The sequence below is a fragment of the Rhodnius prolixus genome, unplaced genomic scaffold, assembly GCF_049639745.1.
Source record: "Rhodnius prolixus isolate KJV_2025 unplaced genomic scaffold, Rpr scaffold_10, whole genome shotgun sequence".
NCBI classification, from domain to species: Eukaryota; Metazoa; Arthropoda; class Insecta; order Hemiptera; family Reduviidae; genus Rhodnius; species Rhodnius prolixus.
The window spans coordinates 27,468,164-27,491,703 of NW_027411615.1; the positions used below are offsets into that span (position 1 = coordinate 27,468,164).

General features: G+C 32.3%; 2 protein-coding genes across 2 annotated transcripts; both read right to left on the reverse strand.

The window, feature by feature from the left end:
- Window positions 1–2,253: 2,253 nt before the first annotated feature.
- On the reverse strand, window positions 2,254–7,545 carry LOC141457097 (cathepsin D-like). The gene is made up of 9 exons (XM_074133624.1): window positions 7,409–7,545; window positions 6,813–6,951; window positions 5,553–5,670; window positions 5,361–5,479; window positions 4,868–5,067; window positions 4,638–4,763; window positions 3,656–3,809; window positions 2,881–2,973; window positions 2,254–2,801 (listed from the first exon to the last, which is right to left on the reverse strand). Exons 1-9 carry the CDS (start codon window positions 7,537–7,539, stop codon window positions 2,646–2,648), a joined length of 1,236 nt encoding a protein of 411 aa, XP_073989725.1. The 5' UTR covers window positions 7,540–7,545; the 3' UTR covers window positions 2,254–2,645.
- Window positions 7,546–10,454: 2,909 nt separating this feature from the next.
- Window positions 10,455–16,153, reverse strand: LOC141457099 (lysosomal aspartic protease-like). The gene is made up of 9 exons (XM_074133626.1): window positions 16,077–16,153; window positions 15,574–15,712; window positions 14,866–14,983; window positions 14,666–14,784; window positions 13,389–13,588; window positions 12,480–12,605; window positions 11,423–11,576; window positions 11,223–11,315; window positions 10,455–10,844 (listed from the first exon to the last, which is right to left on the reverse strand). Exons 1-9 carry the CDS (start codon window positions 16,139–16,141, stop codon window positions 10,674–10,676), a joined length of 1,185 nt encoding a protein of 394 aa, XP_073989727.1. The 5' UTR covers window positions 16,142–16,153; the 3' UTR covers window positions 10,455–10,673.
- Window positions 16,154–23,540: the final 7,387 nt, after the last annotated feature.

The following is a 23,540-nucleotide window of genomic DNA, read 5'->3' on the forward strand; positions in this document are numbered from 1 at the left end:
ACAACTGAACCAATACAGACAACATTTAATACAACAAGTTACAACTGGTCCATCGCAACTTCTTTCAAAAGACTTCTTACTATCATAAGACAAATTCATAAACTCAATAGCAACAATTTTTTTTTGACTTGACTGAAATTTTTGATGAACATTGTCTACATTATGCATTATATGAATATTATGATATATACGGTATGTTATTTTATATTGTTAAGAAGTATAAAGTACTATAAATGTATATATATTGTGTATTATTGTATATTTTGTAAGTATTACACGTATATTTTGTAAGTATTATACATATATTTTGTAAGTATTATATATTATGAATGTGAATAGTTGTGAATTGTCATGTATATTTGGTTTATTATTTAAGTAATGTTTCACAGTTGTACGTACATAACAACATGTTATGTGTTATTTTAAATAAACTCCCTATCAGCAGGGGTACTGTTTGTAGGTGGGTAAAACACAAAACCTACTTTACAGAAAAGGACAAATTCATAACACTCGACGGTTACAACCCCTAGGGCCTAAAAGGGAAACTAGACTAGTAGCTCTGAGGAAACAAGACTCCGAGGGCTGTAATCCAATAACCCATACTCTTTAAACAAGCAAATATAACGACACCTAATAACGCAGTTTGATTATGGAAAGGAATGTACACCAGGTTAGGCGAGTATGAAGACCCAGATTAAGATGGATAAATGAAGATTCCAGAAAACTGTTGCACATAAGAAACTGGAAGGATGCTGCATCAGATAGAGATGACTGGCAGAAGCGGGTTGAGGAGGCGAAGGCTCAGTAATACGAGGGGGTACCCAAAAAAAACCGGAATTATTTTTTAAAAGCTATTTATTTACAAATTTTTTACAGAACAACCTTATCCCCTGCAAAATACTCTCCATTACAACTAATACATTTGTCCCACCGGTGCTTCCACTGTTCGAAACATTTTTTGTAGTCATCTTTAGAAATGGCTGACAGCTCCTTCTTCGTTTTTTTCTTGACCTCTTCAATGTTGTCAAATCGGTGACCTTTCATGCCCTTTTTCATGCGTGGAAATAAGAAAAAGTCGCACGGAGCCAGGTCAGGCGAGTAAGGTGCGTGGGGCAGCGGAACCATGCCATTTTTAGCCAAAAACTGTGTAACAGAGATGGCTGTGTGTGCAGGTGCATTGTCGTGGTGGAAGAACCAGTCTCCTGTTTGCCACAAATCGGGTCTTTTTTGGCGAACACTATTGCGCAATCTTTTCAAAACTTCCAAATACAAGGTTTGATTGACGGTCTGACCTGGGGGGACAAACTCTGAATGGACTACGCCTTTGGCATCAAAAAAGCAAATCAGCATTGTTTTGATGTTTGACTTGACTTGACTTGACATTTTTTTGGTCGGGGTGAAGATGACGTCTTCCATTGGCTCGACTGTTGCTTTGTTTCTGGGTCATAACCATAGCACCATGACTCATCACCAGTAATTGACCTTTGACAGAAAGTCTGGATCAGTTTCAAGCTGTTGTTTCAAAGCACGACATGTTTCAACTCGATGTTCTTTTTGATTGTCAGTCAGAACTCGAGGAACAAACTTGGCAGCAACCCTTTTCATCCCCAAATCTTCCGTTAAAATTCGCTGAACCGAGCTCCAAGATAACCCACTACTCTCTGACAATTGATCAATTGTCTGTCGACGGTCTGTGAACACCAGCTCTCGAATTTTTTCAACATTTTCGTCGATTCGGGCAGTTGATGGACGTCCAGAACGAGGTTTGTCATCAATCGACATGTCGCCATTTTTAAACCGAGTAAACCACTCGTATACTTGAGTTTTTCCCATAGCGTCATCTTTGTAAGCTGTTTTCAACATTAAAACACTTTCAGCAGCATTTTTGCCGAGTAGAAAACAAAATTTCAGAGCTGCACGTTGTTCACTTAAACTTGCCATCATAAAAAACGAAAAAAGAACAAAACAGCGCTGGTAAAAACAATCACTGCAGATGAACAGAACAAGCCAGGCAGACAACACAGGCAGGACTGAACTGGCAAGGAATTGCGCTATACACGTCTAGCGGCAGAAATGCGTACTACATAAGCTCCATGCGCGGCAACGCAATTCCGGTTATTTTTGGGTACCCCCTCGTAAGTTGGAGCGCCGATTATTATTGTTGATTATGTCAGATTTTGTATATATAATATTTTTTTTTTGTAAAAATAATACATAATCCTGAATTCGATAAAAAAAAGAAGTTAAAAATAATAAATTTTAATATAATTTATTTAATTAATATTTTTAACAAAATAAGCATAATTAATGGCCAAGTCATGTTCATTCAATAATGAATCAGTGACAAAAATATGATACATAAATTTTTAATGTTGAATTTCTTTGAATTGGAAAAAAAATGTGCCCAAGATGCTTCTTACTTAGAACTTAACAATAACAGCGAATATCACAATCAATATATACAAACTAATAATAAAAAAAAGTGAATCATTAAACGTTAAATCACAATAAAGTCTACAGTCTACATATCCGTAAAATATCATTGTTCTAAAATCAGATTGTATTTTCAGTTAATAGAAAGTATCCGCTGTTTTATTCAATCATTTAGAAACCTTCTTATTGATCGCTTTAAAAGTTAGCACTTGTTAAGTCAACGACGCAAAGCCTACTGTCTTATCTTCAACATTGAAGACAGTATAAACCTTTCCAAGGAATACGTCACCCAAAATCCAGAACGGTTGAGGTGCTTTTGGCAATGTTGTGAAACCAACAACGCAGGCCGTTTGTCCTCCTTGAGTTACCTAAACCAATTGAAAAAAAAAAAAACATCTTAGTTCAAGGTTTATATTCAAGGATAATCCAGTGGTCGATTATTTTTACCTTAATAGTATAATCTTCACCATCTATATTGTATGCAACGCCATTAATGTGGAATGTGATGGTCGGTAGTTGCTTAAGGTCATCGCATGATACCTGAAAGTTGTATTAATTTGAATTAATAAACTTTAAAAACCTAGTTAAGGTGTAAAGTACTTGTATTGCACATTTTTAAACTAAAGATTTCATCATTTTAGTAGTTAAAGCCACTCTGAGCCAATCAGTTCCGCTCTATTCATGACTTCTACATCGAAAAAATAGTTCATTATTATTTCTATCGATTGGATCGCTCCGTTTCAAGCTAACTGGTTTACCAGCCTTCGGAATGCCTGAAATACCTGCCTTAGTAAATTCCAAAAAGAGACCTTTAATACCTTATTAAAAAATGCCCTTAGATTTGTGCTGAATAAATTTCTATACCCCAGTAGTCCCAGAATGTTCAGAAATTACACCAATGCAGAACGATTCCATCGTCAATATCGTAAGACGATGCATCTTTAGGCATTGTAAAATTTGCAGGTATCTTTTCTACAGGACAATATTACCTTAATTCATTGCAATAAATGTGTTGTTCTAAATTATTTTGCGTTTATACTTGAAAATAAAGAATTATTATTATTGTATAGGAGCATTTAAAGTTGCTCCCTAGTTGTCAGAATAACCTACTGGATAAGATTACTGAGTAATCCTTATTTTAAATTCTTTTAAACAAGCACAATGAGCTTTCAAATGATATTAGTATGTAAAACAATATATTGACTTAGCAGCCATTACTTACAAATCCAATTCCTTCGTAAACTTCAGCGCCAACTGTTTCAAAAATTTCATCTATATCTTCAGTTGGTCCAACAATAAATGAAGTACCAGTGTCAGCAATGCCAGGGCAGCCATTTTCGCACCAACTTCTTCCTTCATCAGCTGATGTAGATACGCTGAAGTCAAAATTTATTTAAATATGAGCACTATTAAAAATTCTATCTTAAAATTGAAGATAAAGAAAATATTGTAGGAAAATATTTAGCGCAATGCCCCGTTACGCTTTTCCTTCACATTACCAATCCCCGCACATAGCCCTCTAATTTGGAAAAATAGCGTGAAATTTGTTCAGAAATTAGCATTACCGCAATTTAAAAATACTTTCTTCATTTGTGGTAACAATTTAATTGACAGTTTTCTTTGAAAACAAGCTTTCTGATCTCAAACGTGCAAGATATACGGATTAAAGTAGTAATAAGAGTGAAATTATTTGAAGTAAGGACCAAACTGAAATCGTCGAGGGGAATGCAAAGTTACATTACTATGGATCATTAATAATGCATAACATAATGATAATGCAGCGACCATTCTATTAATGAGGGCTATTATGCCCTAGAGTACAACTAAAACCAGCAAGCAAATCATAACATACGGTTTTAAATACTTGTATACTAAGTGCGCGTAAAAGTAATTTATGTTAACATGTTATTTAATCATTCCAAGAAAATTTCAGAGCATTCAGAGACTCTCAGAATATGCAAGGTGGCGTAAGCAAGTGGATTTAAATTAATATGTATTGATGTATTTAATTTTCACTGAGATAATAAATCGGAGACAAATGATTGGTCTTTAATTTTGATTATTAGCTTATGTTCATTAAGAGATTAGAATTTAGGAGCACTTAACTGTGCTGAATTTAGAAACGCCATACAATGTAACATACATGTTTTTGGTAATCTCCTTGGTTTGACTTGTAACAATAATTATAACGACAAATTCCTTACCCATCCATCTGGAATTGCCAATAAGAGGTGGAACTGAGCGGAACAGTATTTAAGGTATCTTCATGGAAACGCTCTTTATCCACTCCACCGAATATAATTTCTCCACCAACTTCTTCATCCGGATTTCTGTAAGCATAAAATACAAATATTTTTCTCTTTTTCTTTTTCTGTATTAAACAGAAAGCTGAATTAAATTAAAAATAACTGAGTGAAGTCAATGCTCTTCTAACCTGTTCAAATAAAATGAGAATTCAGGTTTTTCTAATAATCCTTGGTTCATCAAGTTTTGAAATGGTGGTGTTACATCATCTTTAGAAATTGATGGAAACGCTAAACCGAGTATACCATCAGGTTTTGCCGCAGCAAATGGGTTGTCTGATACTCGTAACGCTTCACCAAAAATTTGATCTTTAACTTCTAATTCTCCAATCTGAAAAACGATGTTTTTATCTATAAATAAGGTTCTTAATCTATAAATGACATTCAAAAATTATTTTTTTCATTTAAAATGATTATATTTTATTTAATTATTATTAGTTACAATCCACCAGCTCTTCGTGGATCGATTTCCTCGATGATGGAAGTCAGTAATTAAATATTAATTTTGGAGAACCACCCTGGATAATCTCTACGCTCACTATATTACCTTGTTGCATGACCTTTGCTCTTTGGCTATAAATTTCAAATAAAACAAAAAAAATAGTAACTAAAAAAAAAATGTACCTTCAAAACATCTGAGGATAATACACCGACAATTGCGCCCGTACCATAGACAAGGTTCAATGGTCTACCATCGGCTTCATAAGTTGAAGATTGTCTGCGGTCATATGTATGGTGTCTTCCTGTGAGACAATTATTTGATTTAATATAATTATATATGCAGTCTAATTATTAATTTTTTTAAAATCTACTTACTGCAAGCAGTATTTCTACAAGCTACTGATGGTACCCACAAGTTAGAAGAACCAGTGTCAAATATTACAGAGAATTCTTGTGCAGGAGTTCCAAGTGTGATATTTCCATAGTACTGAGTCTGGTAATTGGAAAAAAAAAGAAAAAAAGTAGGAAATTAATTGCCTAAATTTTATTAATAAACTTGGGTTACATTATATTAAATAATATTCCAAATTTGTCAATGAGTAATTGACAAAGTGTCGAATAGAGTACACGATTTGGACAACCCCTTGCCACTGTTAACAGTTTAATGACTTAGTTACCACCAACCATTATTTAATTTCTAACAAATGAGACGTCAGTTGCATTTATTGTTTTCTTAGAAGAGAAGAGATTTATTAAACCATTTATTTTTAATAAATAAATATTATTTAAAAATTATAACTAAATTTTTTTATGTGAACTTTTCCATCTCAAATGTGGGGCTCCTAATACAATTTTCTTATCATTAACTTTTCAGAAAAAAATTATCTACTTGAAATGAATTGAATAATAATTTTATTATTATTGTTTTTTTATGATTAAGATTTGAAGATGAATAATCTGTTGAGAGTTCCCTTATTATTATTATTATCTAAATACTAATTTCCTGATTACTCATCTTTTTTATTAAATCCAGAATTATCTTTTCCCTGGTTTGAACTGTTTATTATATCGGCAATTTGGTAAAACATCTGCTGTGAAAAGTTTACAAGTCTTTCTTTTACTTCCATTCTTAAAATTTCAACTGAAACCATGTTGCGAAACCATGTTCTTCAACAAAAACTACAGTAACAGACTTTAGTCTGAAATGAAATTACAGGAAAAACAACCACTCGCGAGAAATGCATATAAATAAAAAGTATTTTTGTAGATATAAATGTTGAATGTAATCCAGATACTAAATATGGAGAAAATCGTAAAACTTTATCAAGAAATACATTCAGTAATGAGCTAATTCCAATTGAAGATTTTTTTTTGTTTTGTTTTTAATTTGAGGTACTACTGAGGTTATTGGCGCTTGGAGCGTTTTTCAGTACATCATCGGACAGTGGGCTGTAAGAAGCTCTAAGTAAGAGAAGAATCTAAGGGACCAGCAACTGGATTTAAACCATATTTGACGGAAGTAAAATTGGTTGAAAATTAATAAATTTCAATAACACATTCAATTTTTAAAGGACCATTATGATTACAAGTAATTTACATAAGTCTTGTTCATGTAATTTTGTATTTTTAACTTACATTGAAACTGTTTCTAAGTACTTCACGCCCACTCTTCTTCAATAGTGTGAACATCTTCAGGCTATCTTTGTAACTTTTTAATTCTCTTTGAAGATCTACCACGTCTCTGGGTGTTTTGTACATTTTATAAAGTGGAACACTGGAAAATTTTTATAAAAGTAATTAACGATTTAGTTGTAAATGATTAGTTATAATTATTGTAACACAATTTGTTTGTCATTTTTAAAAAAAAATCATAGACAAAAAAAAAGGTCATCAAAAAGGACAAAAGTCTGCGATTCAATAAAGACCTTCAATAACAACTGTAGAGGTTCCCAATTTTTTTATACTGAATTTAGAACCAAATTTATATCGAATGGATTTAAAAGTTTTGCTTATGAAGTTTTAATTGTTTTTTAATACATCAAATAATTATGATTTTAAGCACAATTAATCTTTTATTAAACCACCCTCTCATGGCTTAGTAATTTTTAAGCTTAAGAATAAAAGCGGTTGTGAACCAATCTATGTAAGTGATATACGAAAGTCTCAAACTTTTTATGATTATAAGGGCAGTAAGCCCTTAGGTAAACATCCTTAGGTAAAAAGACACTTACTGATAGAAGCAGTGAGTGGGAACAATTCCCACAGCTGCTACGATTAAAATCACAAATTTAAACATTGTTAAAACTACTCGCTTTACTGAAATACTAATTTTTCTACAATTCCTCTTAGTATATATACGCATCAACAAGTGCTTAACAAACGCTTATTTGATTTTTTTTGGTCTTTTTCTTATCTTTCTTATCTTTATTAAATTTTGAGATAATCTGTGTTTTTAATTATACGTCAGTAATAATTGCATCATTAAAATAATTAGGTTTATATCGTTAAATTAAACAATAGACACTTTAAAAGTTAAGGATTTCATGAGGAACTAACCACTTTAGAATATTATCATCTTTATTGTCTGTCTTTCTCTTTCTAAATTATTTGTTTTAATACTGTCATAGGAAGAAATACAAATGACACTGTAAAAAAAGTGATTATAAATAAAATCTTACGACCAATCCATCTTCGAAAGAGATTGGACAGATTGCAATTTAAAAAACAGTTGACAAAAAAATTTATCAAAACAATACATTTAATATAAATGAGTGTCATTCTGTACAATCAATCTGTTTAGTCTGTTCATGAAAGACTACTTTGTCATTGTCATTTTTTGTATTCATAAAATTTCCATAGATGTAGGTATCCACATTATATTATTATTTTTAAAAATATTCCGTTAACATGAGAATTTTAAAAAATAATATTTGAAAATTAGAAAAAAAAAATAACAAATGTTTTCTAAAAATTGGAAATGAGCTACGAATAAATAAATATGTAATAATTACTGTAAGAAACAATCATTACAATAAAATAGAAAAGTTAAACAGAAAAATAACTTTCTGCACCTCCAAATATTTTCAGGGAAGTCAAAAAAAGCCCTACACTCCACCAAAGTCATTCCCAATTGTTATAGAAAATATTCATCAGAGGTTTTGAGAGCAGACCTGATGTGAGCAGTGAACAGGCAGCATATAACGGTGAATGAGGCGCAACGAAAGATGAATATTTTGTCTTTTTAGTTGCTAGCTTTCTAGTTTGAAATATTTTTTTTTTTTTTTTTTAGGATTTCGTTGTATAAATTCAAAAATTACAATCAGCTTTATGAATTCTATATTCCTTTTAGAATTCTATTAACAAGACTAGTTGGCAGAGATTTGGACTAGTTGTTAAAGGCTGAATCGATTCCGTGAGCCATCAATTCACTAGCATCCGTGAAAGAAGATGGTCTTTAACTTTCACAGTCTCTTTTGTATTCAATAAAAATTGTTTAAAAATCTCATAATATTTTTTTTCAATTCCAACGTTGAAAACTCGGCTAATAATAACTGAAATTGGCATTATTCTCTCTCTTCCTTTTCGATTATTGAAGCAGTCACCAAAAACAATGAACAATGGTATACTAGTTTATTTTTCTTTTAGACGAGACTTAACGTTCAACTACCAATTAGGTATCTTGGACAGAGGAGGAACGTATACTTCACCATTAACTTGTTGTCTAATAAATAAAAATTAGCTACACGCAGTTTTCGAACTAGGGACATCCCTCTTACAAACCTAAGCTTTTTTACAATTGGAGAAAATCAAAAGAATTTTGTCCGCTGGTATTTTCTGAGCATTCCATTTTTTCTCAAATTCGGTATTTAATAGTTTCTTCACGATATTCACCTTCGCATTTGATTAATTTCTTCTTGCACATGCGATATTTAAATAACAGAACTTTTACTTCATCCTCAGTCCATGAGAAACTTTGCAAACTGAGACAATGTGAAGCTCTTCTAGGCAAATCTCGTAAAAGAAAGGAATAAAAAAAAACGAACCAACTAGAAACGACAACACTTTCTGAAACGTTGAACCCGTGAGCGATTTCGTAATAGCAAGGTAAAGAAATCGATATGAGATAAATATTTGATAGACCACCTGGCGCTATATGTCAAAAGGTTTACTAGAAGAATTTACGGAAAGTAAATACTCTCCCTGAATCGGATGGTAATGTCAGTTTCGTTAAATGTGCTTATAGACACGCTTAGGTCGCCAGTAATCTTCACAAGACAGGTGAGAATTATGATAAAAAGGTTGTGGAAAATGAGTACCACTATTTAGGCAAATATAGTGTTTAACATTTTCGGGAGGATAATACAATTATACAAATATCCTCACCATATTGTAAAGTAGACAGACAAGGAATTACTCCTAAGAAATATCTTAAGATTTTGTTTGATTGAGAATCAGAGAATTAGAGCTTCACATTGAGCTTAGACTCAAAAATAACACGAAGTACTGCTGCTGGTCCAACTTTATATTAAACTGAATGAAGAATATGGAGATAATAATAAGAAGAAATGAATAAAATAGCACTGAAAGTTTATTTTTAATTGACTTATATCCGCAACGATTTGATAAGTTTAAACAATAAATTAATCAGATATTATATATCAGATTATACAATATAGAATTTAATGTCACTAATCCCCATACTAGACTGAAAAGACAAGAAACTAACCAACGCTACAAACTTCTCGCCAGACTTCTTGACAAACGTTCGAAACTTAACCTACATAACAAAAGACACTTATATCTAATGTTACAGCGACCCATTTGGTCATACGGCATCGAAGTATGGGGATCGACTAAGCGTTCCAACTCACTACGCCTCCAGACATTACAGTCAAAAATACTTCGAAAACTTCTTAACGCTCCGTTCTATGTATCTAACCTCCACTATCCATAATGACCTCAAAATTCCTTTCATAACAGATCTTGCTAACACTCGTTTCTTCAAATTTCATTCCTCTACAGCAGCTCATCCTAACCCTCTCATAGAACACCTATCTTCCTCCACATTACCAGGTAATCCTCTAAGGAGATTGAAGAGAAGATGGCCTCGTGATCTTCTCTTATCTTAAGCACGTTACTGGAGTGGCACCACTGGGTGCCTTCTCCAATCATGATTTCCCGTTATTTCTTTTCCCTTTCACCGTATTTGCTTGTTGCAACAACTGCTGCAGTGGTAAATTGCAATAAAAGATTTAAAAAAAAAAAAAAAAAATGTCACTAAGGTTTCATGAGTTCTATATTTCTAATTATTTCTAATTTGTACATAAAAATAAAAAGTTACTAAAAGATATAATTTATTTTACAAATATAAATATATATATATATATAAATACAATTATTTAATCAAAGCTTTAAAGTCACTAGTTAGAACATTTATCGCAAGCAATCTCTTTGAAAATAATATTTATCTATTTTTTTAATCGGTGCCTATATTCCTTAATTCTTATTTTTCAGCGTGCCAAAGCTGACTGTTTCATTTTTCACATTGAAGACGGTGTAATATTTTCCAAGAAATACATCGCCCAGAATCCAGAAAGATTGTCGTTGAAGGGATTCTGGTAAAGTGGAAAAACCAACAAAACATGTTGGTTTTTTGTCCTCGACCATCTGGAAAAAAAGACAAGTATTTCTTTAAAATTGCAGTCTAAGATATTTAGATATTTATTTATTTACAAACTCCTCGTAATATGGAATATATTGCTCAGATTTAGGTGATTTTTATTGACTATTTTTAATCATATAATAATTAATTCGTAATCGTAAAACAATCAAATAACTGAAAATTAGAATGCGGAACATACTGTTCTAAGAATATTATCTGTCCATTTAATAAGTAGTTTAATTATTTAAAAAATAAACAAAATAATAGGCAGGAAATAAGTTTGTTTTCGATGTTCCTAGAAAGGTAACCCAGACTTCCACTGTCAAGTTCAGATATAATTAAAAAGAAGGCTGGAGTTGCCTTTTTTGCTTCTACAATTTTACCTTAATAATATAGTCTTTAGCTTCTAGTGTATATGCTCGGCCATTAATATTGAACGTAATTGGTGGTAATGATTCGAGTTTGTTGCAAGGTACCTAGAAATGAAAGGTTAAGTAGTTTTATTAAGCTAAAAAACAGTATTAGCTGATTTTGAACTTTAAAAACAAAAAAATATTAGTAGGGGTGAAATATTGGCACTTACAAATCCGAGATCATCTTTCACTTCGGCGTTAATTGTTTTCCAAATGTTTGTTATGTCATTTTCTGGGCCAACGATAAGACTGGTTCCAGTGTCAGCGATGGCTGAACAACCATTATTACACCAACTTCTTCCGCCATTAGCTGTAGTAGTAATACTGAAATAGAAACCAGATTAGACTGAAAAGCTAAATGAACTTGTCAATAATGGAAGGTGATACTTTTTATTTTTCATTCTTTCAAACAGATGTTTAAGACTGTGGCTCATTGTGCATGAATATAAACAGCATACAAATCTACACTCTAATTGAATTTTATTAATTTTTGTTCAAACAATTTCACTGTGTATTCATTTCAGTTCACATATTAAGGTTCAAAATTTGGTGGGTGGACAGTTGCATCTGGGTAATGATTCCTCTTACCTCACTTCATCTCACACTTAAGAACTACTCTTGGCGTGGTAAAGTTAAAAGAAAAAAGTGGTGTAAAGGCTACTAGGAAAAACTTTGTTTTTCTTCCATTTACTTTAAAGTATTTAATGGTTTCTACTGTTCGTCAGCTTCTTTAAATTCTTACAATTAGATTATTTAAAAGTATGTGCAAATAACTTTATGAGAATTACGCACAATATGAGCTAAGAGGTATGCAAAAAAATAATAAAAAAAATTATGAGAATAAGTGATAGCGGTACTTATAAGGTGTTTAACCTAACCTAATTTTTTTTTTCTTACAAATATTTTTTGAAATAATATGTTTACTTCTTTTAACTGATACTTATTCTTGAACAACAGCCGAAGCTAGTTAGTTACTGATAGTTACTGCCTACAAGGACGAGTGCCTTAAGTCTAATACTACCTGTTTTCTTCAGGCTTGACCGAGGAAAATTTTAAAATATCTAACAATGATTTTATTATATATATTTTTAATCTTTAAGATACTATAAAAAGTATTAGTTTTTTATCAGTCCAAACTTAATGCTGAAAGAAGTTTTATTCCTTCCCTAGAAAATCAATAACGTTTAGTTAAGCAGCAATTATTAAAATTGTGATGTATTAACTTACTTCTTCATCAGGAACTCCCAGTAACCTTTACGTGAAAGAGGGATTGGATGCAGAGAGTTTTCATCAAAAAGAGTGGTATCCATTCCACCAAATACAATCTCACCTCCAAGCTCATCGTCCATATTCCTAATAAAAGTAGTTGAAATTAGTTAGAGTTGATGGTTTTAAATAGATTCTTTTCATTTTTTCTATTTTTAAATAAAAGTTTTTAATAAAAGTAAGTAAAGTAATCGCCTATTATTTCAGGCGGGGCTTAACGTCCAACTACCATTTACTAGGTGTCGTGGACGGAGGCGAATAGCAAACGTACTTTACTATTTCTCATTTAACCATTAAATAAAATCCAAGGCCAAGACCGGGAATCGAACCCAGTACCACAATGCATATTAGCTTTGCAGGTCTCGCCTCTTAATCCGCTCGGCTAGCCTAATGAAACTAGATAGGAAGTATTAGGCACTCAATATGATTTTCTAAAGTCTTAAAAAGATTGAAAATGTGCACCACAGAAGCCACTACATTTAATGTCATGGCAATTCAGTTCTAGCCCTCGATAGCGTCATAAGTCAATTAGTATATTTGTTCTTACAAGCTGCATTTTCAATAAAAGAATGAATGAATTCAATCGAAAAGGCGGTATTTTTATTATTTATGTTCGAAATACTATTTGCACAGTAAATAAGAACTTACTCGTGTGAAATTCTAAACATATAAAGCGACTCTGCTAGTATTTAACTAGCTTTTTAACTAGTTTTTTTTTTTAAAAAAAAATGATGTTCTTTTTTCATCTAGGGGTATAATCAGTTTTTTTTTAAAAAACTCATGTTTCTCGCAAAGCTGATATAAATTAGATCATTTTATAGTATTATAAAAAGAATCTACTAAGTATCTAATTAACAAACTTTGAATTACCTGTTCAAATAAAATGAGAATATGGGTTCTTCCAACAATCCTTGTTTCAGCATATTTTGGAATGGTGGTACAGCTTCATTTTCAGCCATTGATGGGAACGCCAAACCGAGAATACCATCAGTTATAGATGTATCAAATGGAAAAGAAGTTTCGCGTATCGCTTCGCCAAATTTCTGATTTTTTACTTCTATATCGCCTATCTGTTCATTTAAAAAATTTCCTGAATTCCACACGGTCTGTTATATAACTAATAAATGGTGTTTTAAGGAATAATTCAAATAATTAATACATAATTATATAAAATATAAGAAGTGAACTACTAAATAATACAATTATTAATACAATTATTGTTTGAGAACAAATTATTTCTTTGAAGTTAATTATTTCTTTATATGTGTTAGACTTTATTCATATTCTGCAGGAAAAATTAAAAGAGAATTATCGCTATTGCCAACTGCAATTATAGCATTAATTTCTTATTCTATTAAGTTCGTACGAGTATTAACTGTGACCGCTTCCAGATATTTGTTAGTTTTAAAGAACTAACAGAATGTTTTTTTATGATAATTTGTATTAAACCATATTGATTACTAAAATTCAAGGATTTGAACTTTTATGTTCCCAAGTGATCAAATTTCTCCTGGACAGTTTTGGTACATTCCAAAAACGAGGACATCTTCAGCATATGCAAATCGCTGCACACAAATGATAGAATATATAAATATGTGCCTACAACAGTTCTGATGATGCACGATACAAATATAAAAATAAAAGGTTGAGTATTTTACAGTTGATATACCCTAACGTATATAATCTGCACATATAACGATAAAACAAAGAACAGACCGATAACAGGGGATATATCCTCTGGAGAGGGGTCTCCAGGGTAGTGATGGTGCCCCGGCTTTTTGTGGGCACGTAACTAGCCCGTCACTCACTGAGAGAGGAACTTAATAAGCTAGGTTTGAATGAAAACCCCTTGGCAGAAACGTAACTGGCTGTAGACCTCCATTTCTGTGGACTAGCTGGCGCGAGCAGCCGTAACCTATAGAAAGGTTTACTTGAAATATCTATAGTGCCCAATTTATGTGAATGTTTTATACTCTAAGTCATAAGCAAGTTTAGAAGTAAGACCGCGAGTGTGAATGTTTGTTCATAAGAGCAATATTTCGGTTAATTCTCTTGACTACAAAGCAAAAATAAATAATAATAATATAATGAACAACTTAGCTATGATTAACATTATCACTAATAAAATTATTTAATTAATCCCTTAACTTTAAAACATCTAAAGACATTTGTCCTTGAATTTGCCCAGTACCATAAACAATAACCAACGGCCTGCCATCTTTTCTGTAGGTTGTAGAGTTTTCTCTATTGTATCTATTGTGATGTCCTGTAATTAATTCAGTTTTCATTATTGTTACGAAACGTAATTTTAAACTTTTAATTTAAATAAAATGTTCATTATACTTACTGCAAGAAGTGCTCATACATTTTGATGAAGGTACCCAAAGATTTGAGGAGCCAGTATCAAATATAACAGTAAAATGTTGAGGTGGTGTACCCAAAGTTATGCTACCATAATACTCAGCCTAATTATTAAATAATTAATATATTAATGAAATTAATTAAATTTCTAGGCTCAGATAAATTTTTTGTAAATGTGTTGTTTAAATTAAAAATCATTATTTGAAGTATGATTTTTGCATTTCCCATGTTGAACTTATCCCTTGGGTATAAATTTTTGTTAAATTATCCTTTAATTTCAAACTGATTAAGAAAAAAGAATGAAAAATGATCTTGTTTCTAGGAGAGAGAGACAATAAGAACTACATCAAACAATTATTTATCAGTTAAAATGAATAATATTTCTAATAATTCATTTTCAAAAAATCAACCGATCTAATTACGTTAAATTATTATTATTTTTTCAAAGTCAGTTCCATTTCATACAAGCTTCACTTTTATTATTAAAATAAAATCCAACATTTAGTTTAGTGATCAGAACAGTTATTTGCTTGGCATTAAAATAAAAACATCAACATTAGGGAAGTAATTCACTCATAGGTTACTGTAGGAGCGAGAGAACATTGTCCGGAGGTCGGGGCTGTACTTAAAAAAGCTTGGGGTGTCAATGACCTCAAATGTTGCCGCGCCTTAAATTAAAAAAAAAAATTCTTACATTGAAAGCATTCCTGAGAGTTTCACGGCCAGTCTTTTTCAACAATTTGTACTTCCAAAAGCTGCTTTTGAATTCCTTTAATTCTCTTCGAAGGTCATTGACCTCTCTAGGCTCTTTGTGGATTTTGTAGAGTGGAACCCTTAAACAATATTTAGAACTTAAATATATAAATCATAAAGAATATAAAATGAAGTAGACAAATGGTTTTTTTTTTAAGAGATTGGATAATTTTTATGTCTTTGATTAGGATATTATTGGTTTTTTCATTTTCTATTTCATTTTTTAGCAACACATTTAACCCTCTTTAAATGTACCCAAGACAAGGACCATACACAACACAAAAATAGTAGTTTAGGGCAATCTACCCATCTCTTACATCAAAAGAGCCTTTAATAACATTGTCCCTTAAAATATTTCAATTTGTCACATTTACAAATTAAGTGCCACAAATTCTTAATTATTCCAATTCTTAATTCCAATAATATATTTAAATCCATACTTACTGATAGAAGCCTTGGCTGGGAAAAATTCCCAATACTGCCGTAAATATTAACAAAAATGTAAACATTTTCAATAAATGTTACAACTGACGGTACTTGGTGAGCTAGCATGCCCATTTATATAAGGAATTTCTATCATTTTAGTTTTTTTTTCTTTGTCTTGATAATGAGATAAATATTTAATAAAATTGTTTTTTAAAAATTCTATGAGTTACAAATTTTTGTAAACACTCATTGATTGTAGAGGAATTCAATCGAAAGCTTTAAGAACTATTGTTGTGTAATTAAAGTAGTTGAATTGAAATTATGAGTAAGTCCTCTGTCAACAATTATCAATTGTGAACACGTACACACACAGAAAAATCATAATATTTCTGGGGGAAAAAAAGGGTGTAAGAACAATGAATGGAACAAAAAAATTATTTTGCTGCTAAACTAACACTTGATTATCTTATTAATTAAGGCTTTACCAATATTGAAAATAGCCAGTTTATGATGAACAAAAAATAAAATTTGATGTAAAAAAAATTACTAAGAAGAAAAAATGTTGCAAACAAATGATAATATTTCCGAATTATTAATTTTATAATATTTATTACCAACGCCTTTATCATTCTTAGTTGGTACTTGAAGAATATTATGATTTGGAATTGTTTAATTAATCCATTCTTAAATACTTACTATTTATTCCACTCGGAAGACCACTGAGTAAACAGTTTTTATGATCTCGCTCCCACTGATCTGTCCGAATAATTCTGAAAAAGCTGCAGAAGAAGAATGGAGAGCTGGATAGCTGCTGAACAGCTAACTATGATGACAGGAGTGTCTGGTTGACTCACCTACAATAAGTATATTAACCACCCAGCAAAAATTAGGTATTCAAGCAGTTACTAGACCCGAAACCAGAGCTCTTGTCCATTAACGGTCTTGATTACAAAGCAAGATCCATCTTGTAAAATCCTTTTTATCAACAAAGTGCATTCCTATACTTATTAGATATAAAATCAATAAATGACGACTGTAATATTCAAAAATCTATTAGAAAATCCAAATTCATGTCCTCACAGTACTATCCTTCTTCATAAAATTTCTGGGGAACCTTAACAATTAAATGGCTGAGTTAGATGCGTAGAGACAATAAAGCCACCAACTTCATAAAGTCTGACCAGAAATTTTATGGCACAATTTATGAAACATCACATGTTTAAAAAGAAATAAACTTTGTACTTTAGCTGAAGTATGCTGAAGGGAAGAGTGTTGTAGAGCAAAGAAACCCTTTTAAGGTGATCTTGGATACCCTACAAAATACCCATTCATTGAATTCCTACTGAAGAAAAAGAAAGAGAGTAAAAATATAAAAGTAAGGTGGTACTTGTCCTGGATACTGTCCTGGCAATCTTGCCTCAAGAAACAATCACAAAAGCTAGATCTCTGAAAAGATCAATCTGTAGAAGAAGTTGTGGAAGGCGATAAGGAGGCTGAAAGAAATTCCAATTTCTCATTTCATTTCAGTCATAAACGGTTGCTGAGATCTGAAGAGACACTGTCAGACCACCATTGATCGCAATCGATTGTCTCTTGCAACAATCCCGGCGTTCGTATAAGGTTAAATAAAATGAAACTAGATGGGTTTCTCACCACAGACGTTAAGTGAGCTAGCTCATACTTGTTTTTGTCACCTTTTCTCCCGTTTATGTTCTAATATCTGATTAGCTAGGTTTTTTAAAAATTCTCCCCTTACCGTACGCATAACACTCAATCAAAAAGACGTCCGCAAAGCAATTTTGAAATTTCAGCTTTCTGACAAGGTTATCTCCTAACACACAATCTTGTGCATCTATCCTCTCTGTACATTAAGCAAACTAGTCTTCTAGGTAGAGAAAATCAATCGGTTATGAATTTGAAAATGCAAGTTACAATCGATCCCGGGACCTGACTATCCTTAACCAGATAAAACACTACTGAGTTCAATCGATAGTTATAGTTTACTTCTTCCCCTTCTCATCATTGTTCTCTCTACGTTGTAACTGATAAACTCTGAAAACTATATAGTGTTCTTTCAGTTACAACTCTTACTAGAAAAGAGATAAAATTCGATTGTGGGTCTTTAGTTTGCTTATATCATTTTAAATTTATCTTTGAGGATACACATAAAGTCAAATTTTGAAATGCGAAGAATAACGCCAGACAAAATTTTGGATATGGTTTATCGATTCTGTTGGCACCAGTCCAAAAAAAAAGTAAGGTTTATTCCCTCTCCAATAAGTTTTTGTCTGTCGCGTATCAGCATTCCACATTCTATACTCTGGTTTTGATTCTGTATTTGGATGGTGTGTTAACCAGTTCCTATTATAAGCCTGAATACCCCATAGAAATGCATAACAGTATGACTTAATTCACCTTGGATTGTAATGGATTTGAGGTAAATGTGTTTGTGACTTTAGAAATTATTAAAAGTTATAAATGTAAATAAATAAATAAATTTAAAAATTAATGAATTCTTTTTGTAAAGTTATTTCAACTAACTTAATCTTATTTGTCATTGCATAATGATATGTTATCTTTAATTTCATTTCTTGATTCAAATTTGCAAATTGTTTATTAAGTAAACTAACGAAAGATTCTAATTTTGAGTTCACACATCCCGCTACTATTGCTAAGAAGAAATTAGGTAACTGTCGAATTTCGCATTAGTAATATGTTACATAAACAAATTAAATATCTACATTTTTTAAAGATAGGAAACATTGAGAAACCGAATAAAATCTGGGGTAAAAAAATTAGCAGTAATAAAATGGCTGCCAAAAATCAACCAATTTAACTTTTGCAAGAAAATAAAAATGAAAAACCCCATTTAAAAAAAAAAAAACACACAATTTTGTAGTGTAAAAGATTTTTTATTGCTAGAAATTATTTCGTTCTCTATTCAATTTGGTTTTTTCGTAAAAGTTTAGAGAATCTCTTGAAAACTCTCAGATTCACAAGTGGATTTTGTAGAGTAGATTATAATTAGTAATGACCAAAACTTGAATCATACATCGGCTGGCACTAATCACTCCAAATCACTTTGGCAATTAACCTAAATTGTATATTAAAATCACTAAGTGGCCTGGGCGTGCCCATATTTTTTTCAAGAGGGCTTGAATGTAAATTTATAATTTGAGAAATCATGTCAAGTTAAGTAGGAAATACCTAAATAAATATTACATTCTACCATGGGATTGTGTAGTGAGATAGATAAGATGCGTAAGAGCGTTAAATGAGCGGAAAAAGTGGAAGGGATTCGAGCTTTCTGCTGAGACAAAGAGAGAGAGACAGTGAGTCTGATAAAGTCTAGGCAGGAAAAAAGTCGAGAAGGCAACCAATCGGCCTGTTCACACGACGTACCGCTTTGCCTCAGAGCTCTTCAACTACTATAGCATACTGTTGATGATACTTCCTTCGCACGAACAGTTAACTATCCGGGATAATTTAGTAACTTTAGAAATAATAAAGACATTCTCAGTAAACTTTTAGATTTGGGATATTATAAAATGTTATTGTTAAGTAATTATAGTTACAGTATTTTATTTATTTACTTGCTTAGCCTTGATAAAAGAGGGTAAATGTTTTCTACTTTTTTCTATAAACAGTCTAGTTTTTTGTGTGAGCTATAAGAACCTCCCAGGAAAAAAAACAAACAATCTAATTGATGGTTTTCAACCTGCTGGATTCAATCCCGGGAAATCCGCATGGGAGTTTAGCACATTGACCAATTTACTAATCCCTTTCCAGTAATAGGCTTTTAATAGTAGTTGGTATGAGCTATTAGCATGAAACAGGCTTACACTTTATTTTTTAAGTAAAATTCCGAGAAAACAAACTTTCTAATTAAGGCCAAGTTAAACAAAAAGAAGTTAAAACAGGAAGCGCTTGGTTTCGATTCGCAATCTCTAATATATGTCAATGAATATCTATCTCCCTTGAATTATAAGATTTTTCAACAAGCAAGATATTTATTAAAAGAAGGTAAATTGTTCAGAGTGTGGTCCAGGAATGGCAAAATCATGGTTAGGAGCGCAGAAGGCTCAATGCCAACTTATGTTCGCTCAATTGAAGATCTTCAGGCGATTATTAACCCTCCGCCCCTTACAACTCAGTTCTCTTTTATGGATCTGTTTGGGGCTGAAACCGATGAAGATGATTCCGACACTTCAGTCAAATCAACTACATCTACAGCTTCCAAAAAAAGGAAGTACAACAAGAAAGGAACGGCGGTGCCTACATCAAAAAACCTGAAATCTTTTTTCCTAAAGGAGCGTTCCAGCCATCCCAAAAAACCTCAAGAATCTTCATAATTCAGTATTTAATTCCTTTTCAGGTAACAATTTTTTAAATATAGGTTTCTGGAACATCCATGGTCTTGCAACTCTGAGTTATTTAAACATTGAAGAGATTAATAATTTGTTGAGATATGACATTCTTTGTTTCTGTGAGGCCTGGTCTACTTCAGATTCGATTAGCATTCCTATCTTAAAAGATCACTTACATTTTGTTTGTAAAGCTGAAAAGTTTTTTTCTAAAGGTAGAGCCAGCGGCGGAATTGCGATTTTTGTTAAACGGAATGTCTTTAATGATGTAGTTCTAATTGAGTCTGCAGATAATTGGATTTTCCTCAAATTATTTACTTTGTCAGATTATTTTATTATTGGATACTTATATTTTCCACCGAATTTAGGTTTTGATACAATTGATAAGTTTATTAATGAAACGTTTTGCAACATTGTAGAAACTTATGATTCTTATAAGATTATTCTAGCTGGTGATTTCAATATGAGAGTTGGTAATGGTAATATTCTTGATAATGAGCTATTTGTTAATACACGCTTCTGGGGTGAAAGATTTTCTCAGGATGGTGTAATGTGCTCGAAAGGGAACAAACTTATAAAAGCATTGGAAGAGTTTGGTTTTCTTTTATGTAATGGGAGAGCTGTTGGCGATTCTCCTGGCCAATACACCTTTGTGGGCCCCCAGGGGAAAAGTACTATTGATTTAGTTTGGGTAAACCATTTAATGCTGTCTTTATGTTATGATTTTAAAATTTGCAATGTGTCTCCCCTGTCAGACCACCTTCTGTGCTCACTAACTCTCTACAATCCGTTAGCAATGAGCAATAATCCCTACACTCCCCCACTGTATAGTCAAGTGCCAGTAATAAACTTATCCCCGGAAAATTTATTAAGTTTTTACCACTTGTTGGATACCTCAGGTAATATTTATTTCAATAGTGAGTCTGTGGAGAGTTTAAATAATAATCTGATTAATACTATGGACATGCTAGCTAGAAATGTAGGTATTATTAAAGTCGTTAAGCGACCTGATTGCACGGTTCATAATAATAGTAAGCAGTGGTTCAATAAAGATTGTAAAACACTTAAAACTTATGTAAATTCTTGTTATAGGAAATGTAAAAAGCATGGCTTTGAAGGTGATCTGTTAAGAAATTATCTAAGTGCTAAAAAAGATTATAGAAAACAAATCTGTCTTTCGAAGAAAGTGTATAAAGATAATTTGAAAAGTGAATTTAGAAAGGTAACAAATTCAAAACAATTCTGGAACCTGGCAAACAGACTGAATAAATCACCTCCACACTGTTCAGTACACTTAAGCATATGGGAAGAATATTATAAGGAATTATTTTGTGCCAATATTTCTTTCAGTGAGGACGAATTTTTTTGGAGTAGCTGACCCGGTCTTGGATGCCCAGATTTCCTCGGAGGTGCTCATGAACAGTATTCATTCTAGCAAAGGAGGGTCGGCCCCAGGTCCCGATATGATTCCATTTGAATGCTTTAAAACCCTTCCTGCGAATTGGTATAATTATTTACTAAACCTATTGAACACTGTTTGGGCCCACGAAACTTTTCCTATCAACTGGGGTCTTATCAAACTGATACCTATTTTCAAAAAGAGGGACTCTACGGTACCAACAAATTATAGGGGAATCGCGCTTGTGAACTGTATCACAAAGATCTTTACCAAAATTCTGTGTACCCGGCTTTCTACTTGGGCTGAATCTAACAGGATACTCCCTGATGAGCAGTTTGGTTTTAGAGCCGTCAGAAGCTGTGTGGACGCTGTTTTCCTTTTGAATTCAGCTATTAATATCCAACTAAGGGCGCCTAACAGTCAAGTCTGGGTGATTTTTTGTTGATTTCATGAAGGCTTTCGACTGTCTCCCACCAGCTATTACACCTTAAGTTGCTCAGGTGCGGTGTAAGCCCAAAATTTATTAGTTATTAAAAAAATATATGATGTAGCAAAGATCTTTATCTGTCAACAGAATGCGCAATCTGAAGATATAAATGTTAATAGAGGGGTTCTCCAAGGAGAAAAGTTAAGTCCTTTGCTTTTCTCTCTTTTTGTGTATGATGTTCTGGACTTTTTCAGACTCAGGGGGGCATCGGGTATCTGCCTAGATGGTGACAAGGATTTGTTAATGGTATTGTATGCTGATGACCTGGCGATACTAGCTTACTCATGGCCTGACGTGTAATTTAAACTCTCCTTGTTAGCAGAATATTGTGAAATGAATAAATTGGTAGTTAACACTTCAAAAACTGTAATAGTACCCTTCAACAGAACTGGTAGAGTGAAAAAGCACAATGTCTTTACATTTAAAGATACTCCTATAAAAGTTAGAAATAACTTCACTTATGTGGGGGTACCTCTTGCATCTTCTGGGAAATTTAAAATAGCCTGCGATCACTTTGTCTCAAAATCCTCTATAGCTATTCCAAGAGTTTTAAACATACTCTCATTCTACAAGTCAGACACCTGGCAGTCTAAAATGACTCTTTACTACACTATTATTTCTGCCATTCTCCTTTATGCTTCTGAACTTTGGGCGTTGAACTACTTTACGTTAGTTGAGCGTGTACAACTGAAATTTTTAAAATTATTGCTACATTTACCGCTCAATACACCCAACAGTTATGTTCGCCTTGAAGACTTGAAAAACTAAGATCTTTAACAAAACTATAAAATTTTGGCTGAAGCTTTTACAGATGGATAACAGTTCACTTTTGAAGATATGTTACAGGAGACTTATGAGCTTGTCGGATATTCCAGGCATCCCTTATAACTGGGTGGATTTCATTAAAGATATGCATTACTCTATAGGGGCAGAGGATGTCTGGGAGCTACAGAGTGCTGACTTTCTATTTTGTAACCTGAAAAATCTCAACTCTAAATTTTATAATAACTGTTTATCTAAAGACATTAGTGAGGTACTCAATTCTACATTTAATACCAATTATAGATTTATATGTCCTTTGGCCAATGGCAAGTCATATGTTAATCTCAAGTGTAATATTTCAAAATTCAGACTGATAGCTCAGATTAGGGTAGCCAGTACTAAGTATCCTAGGATTTTTCACAAAGGAATAAACCATGTATTTGTCCATGAAAGGGTTTGTTTTACTTGTG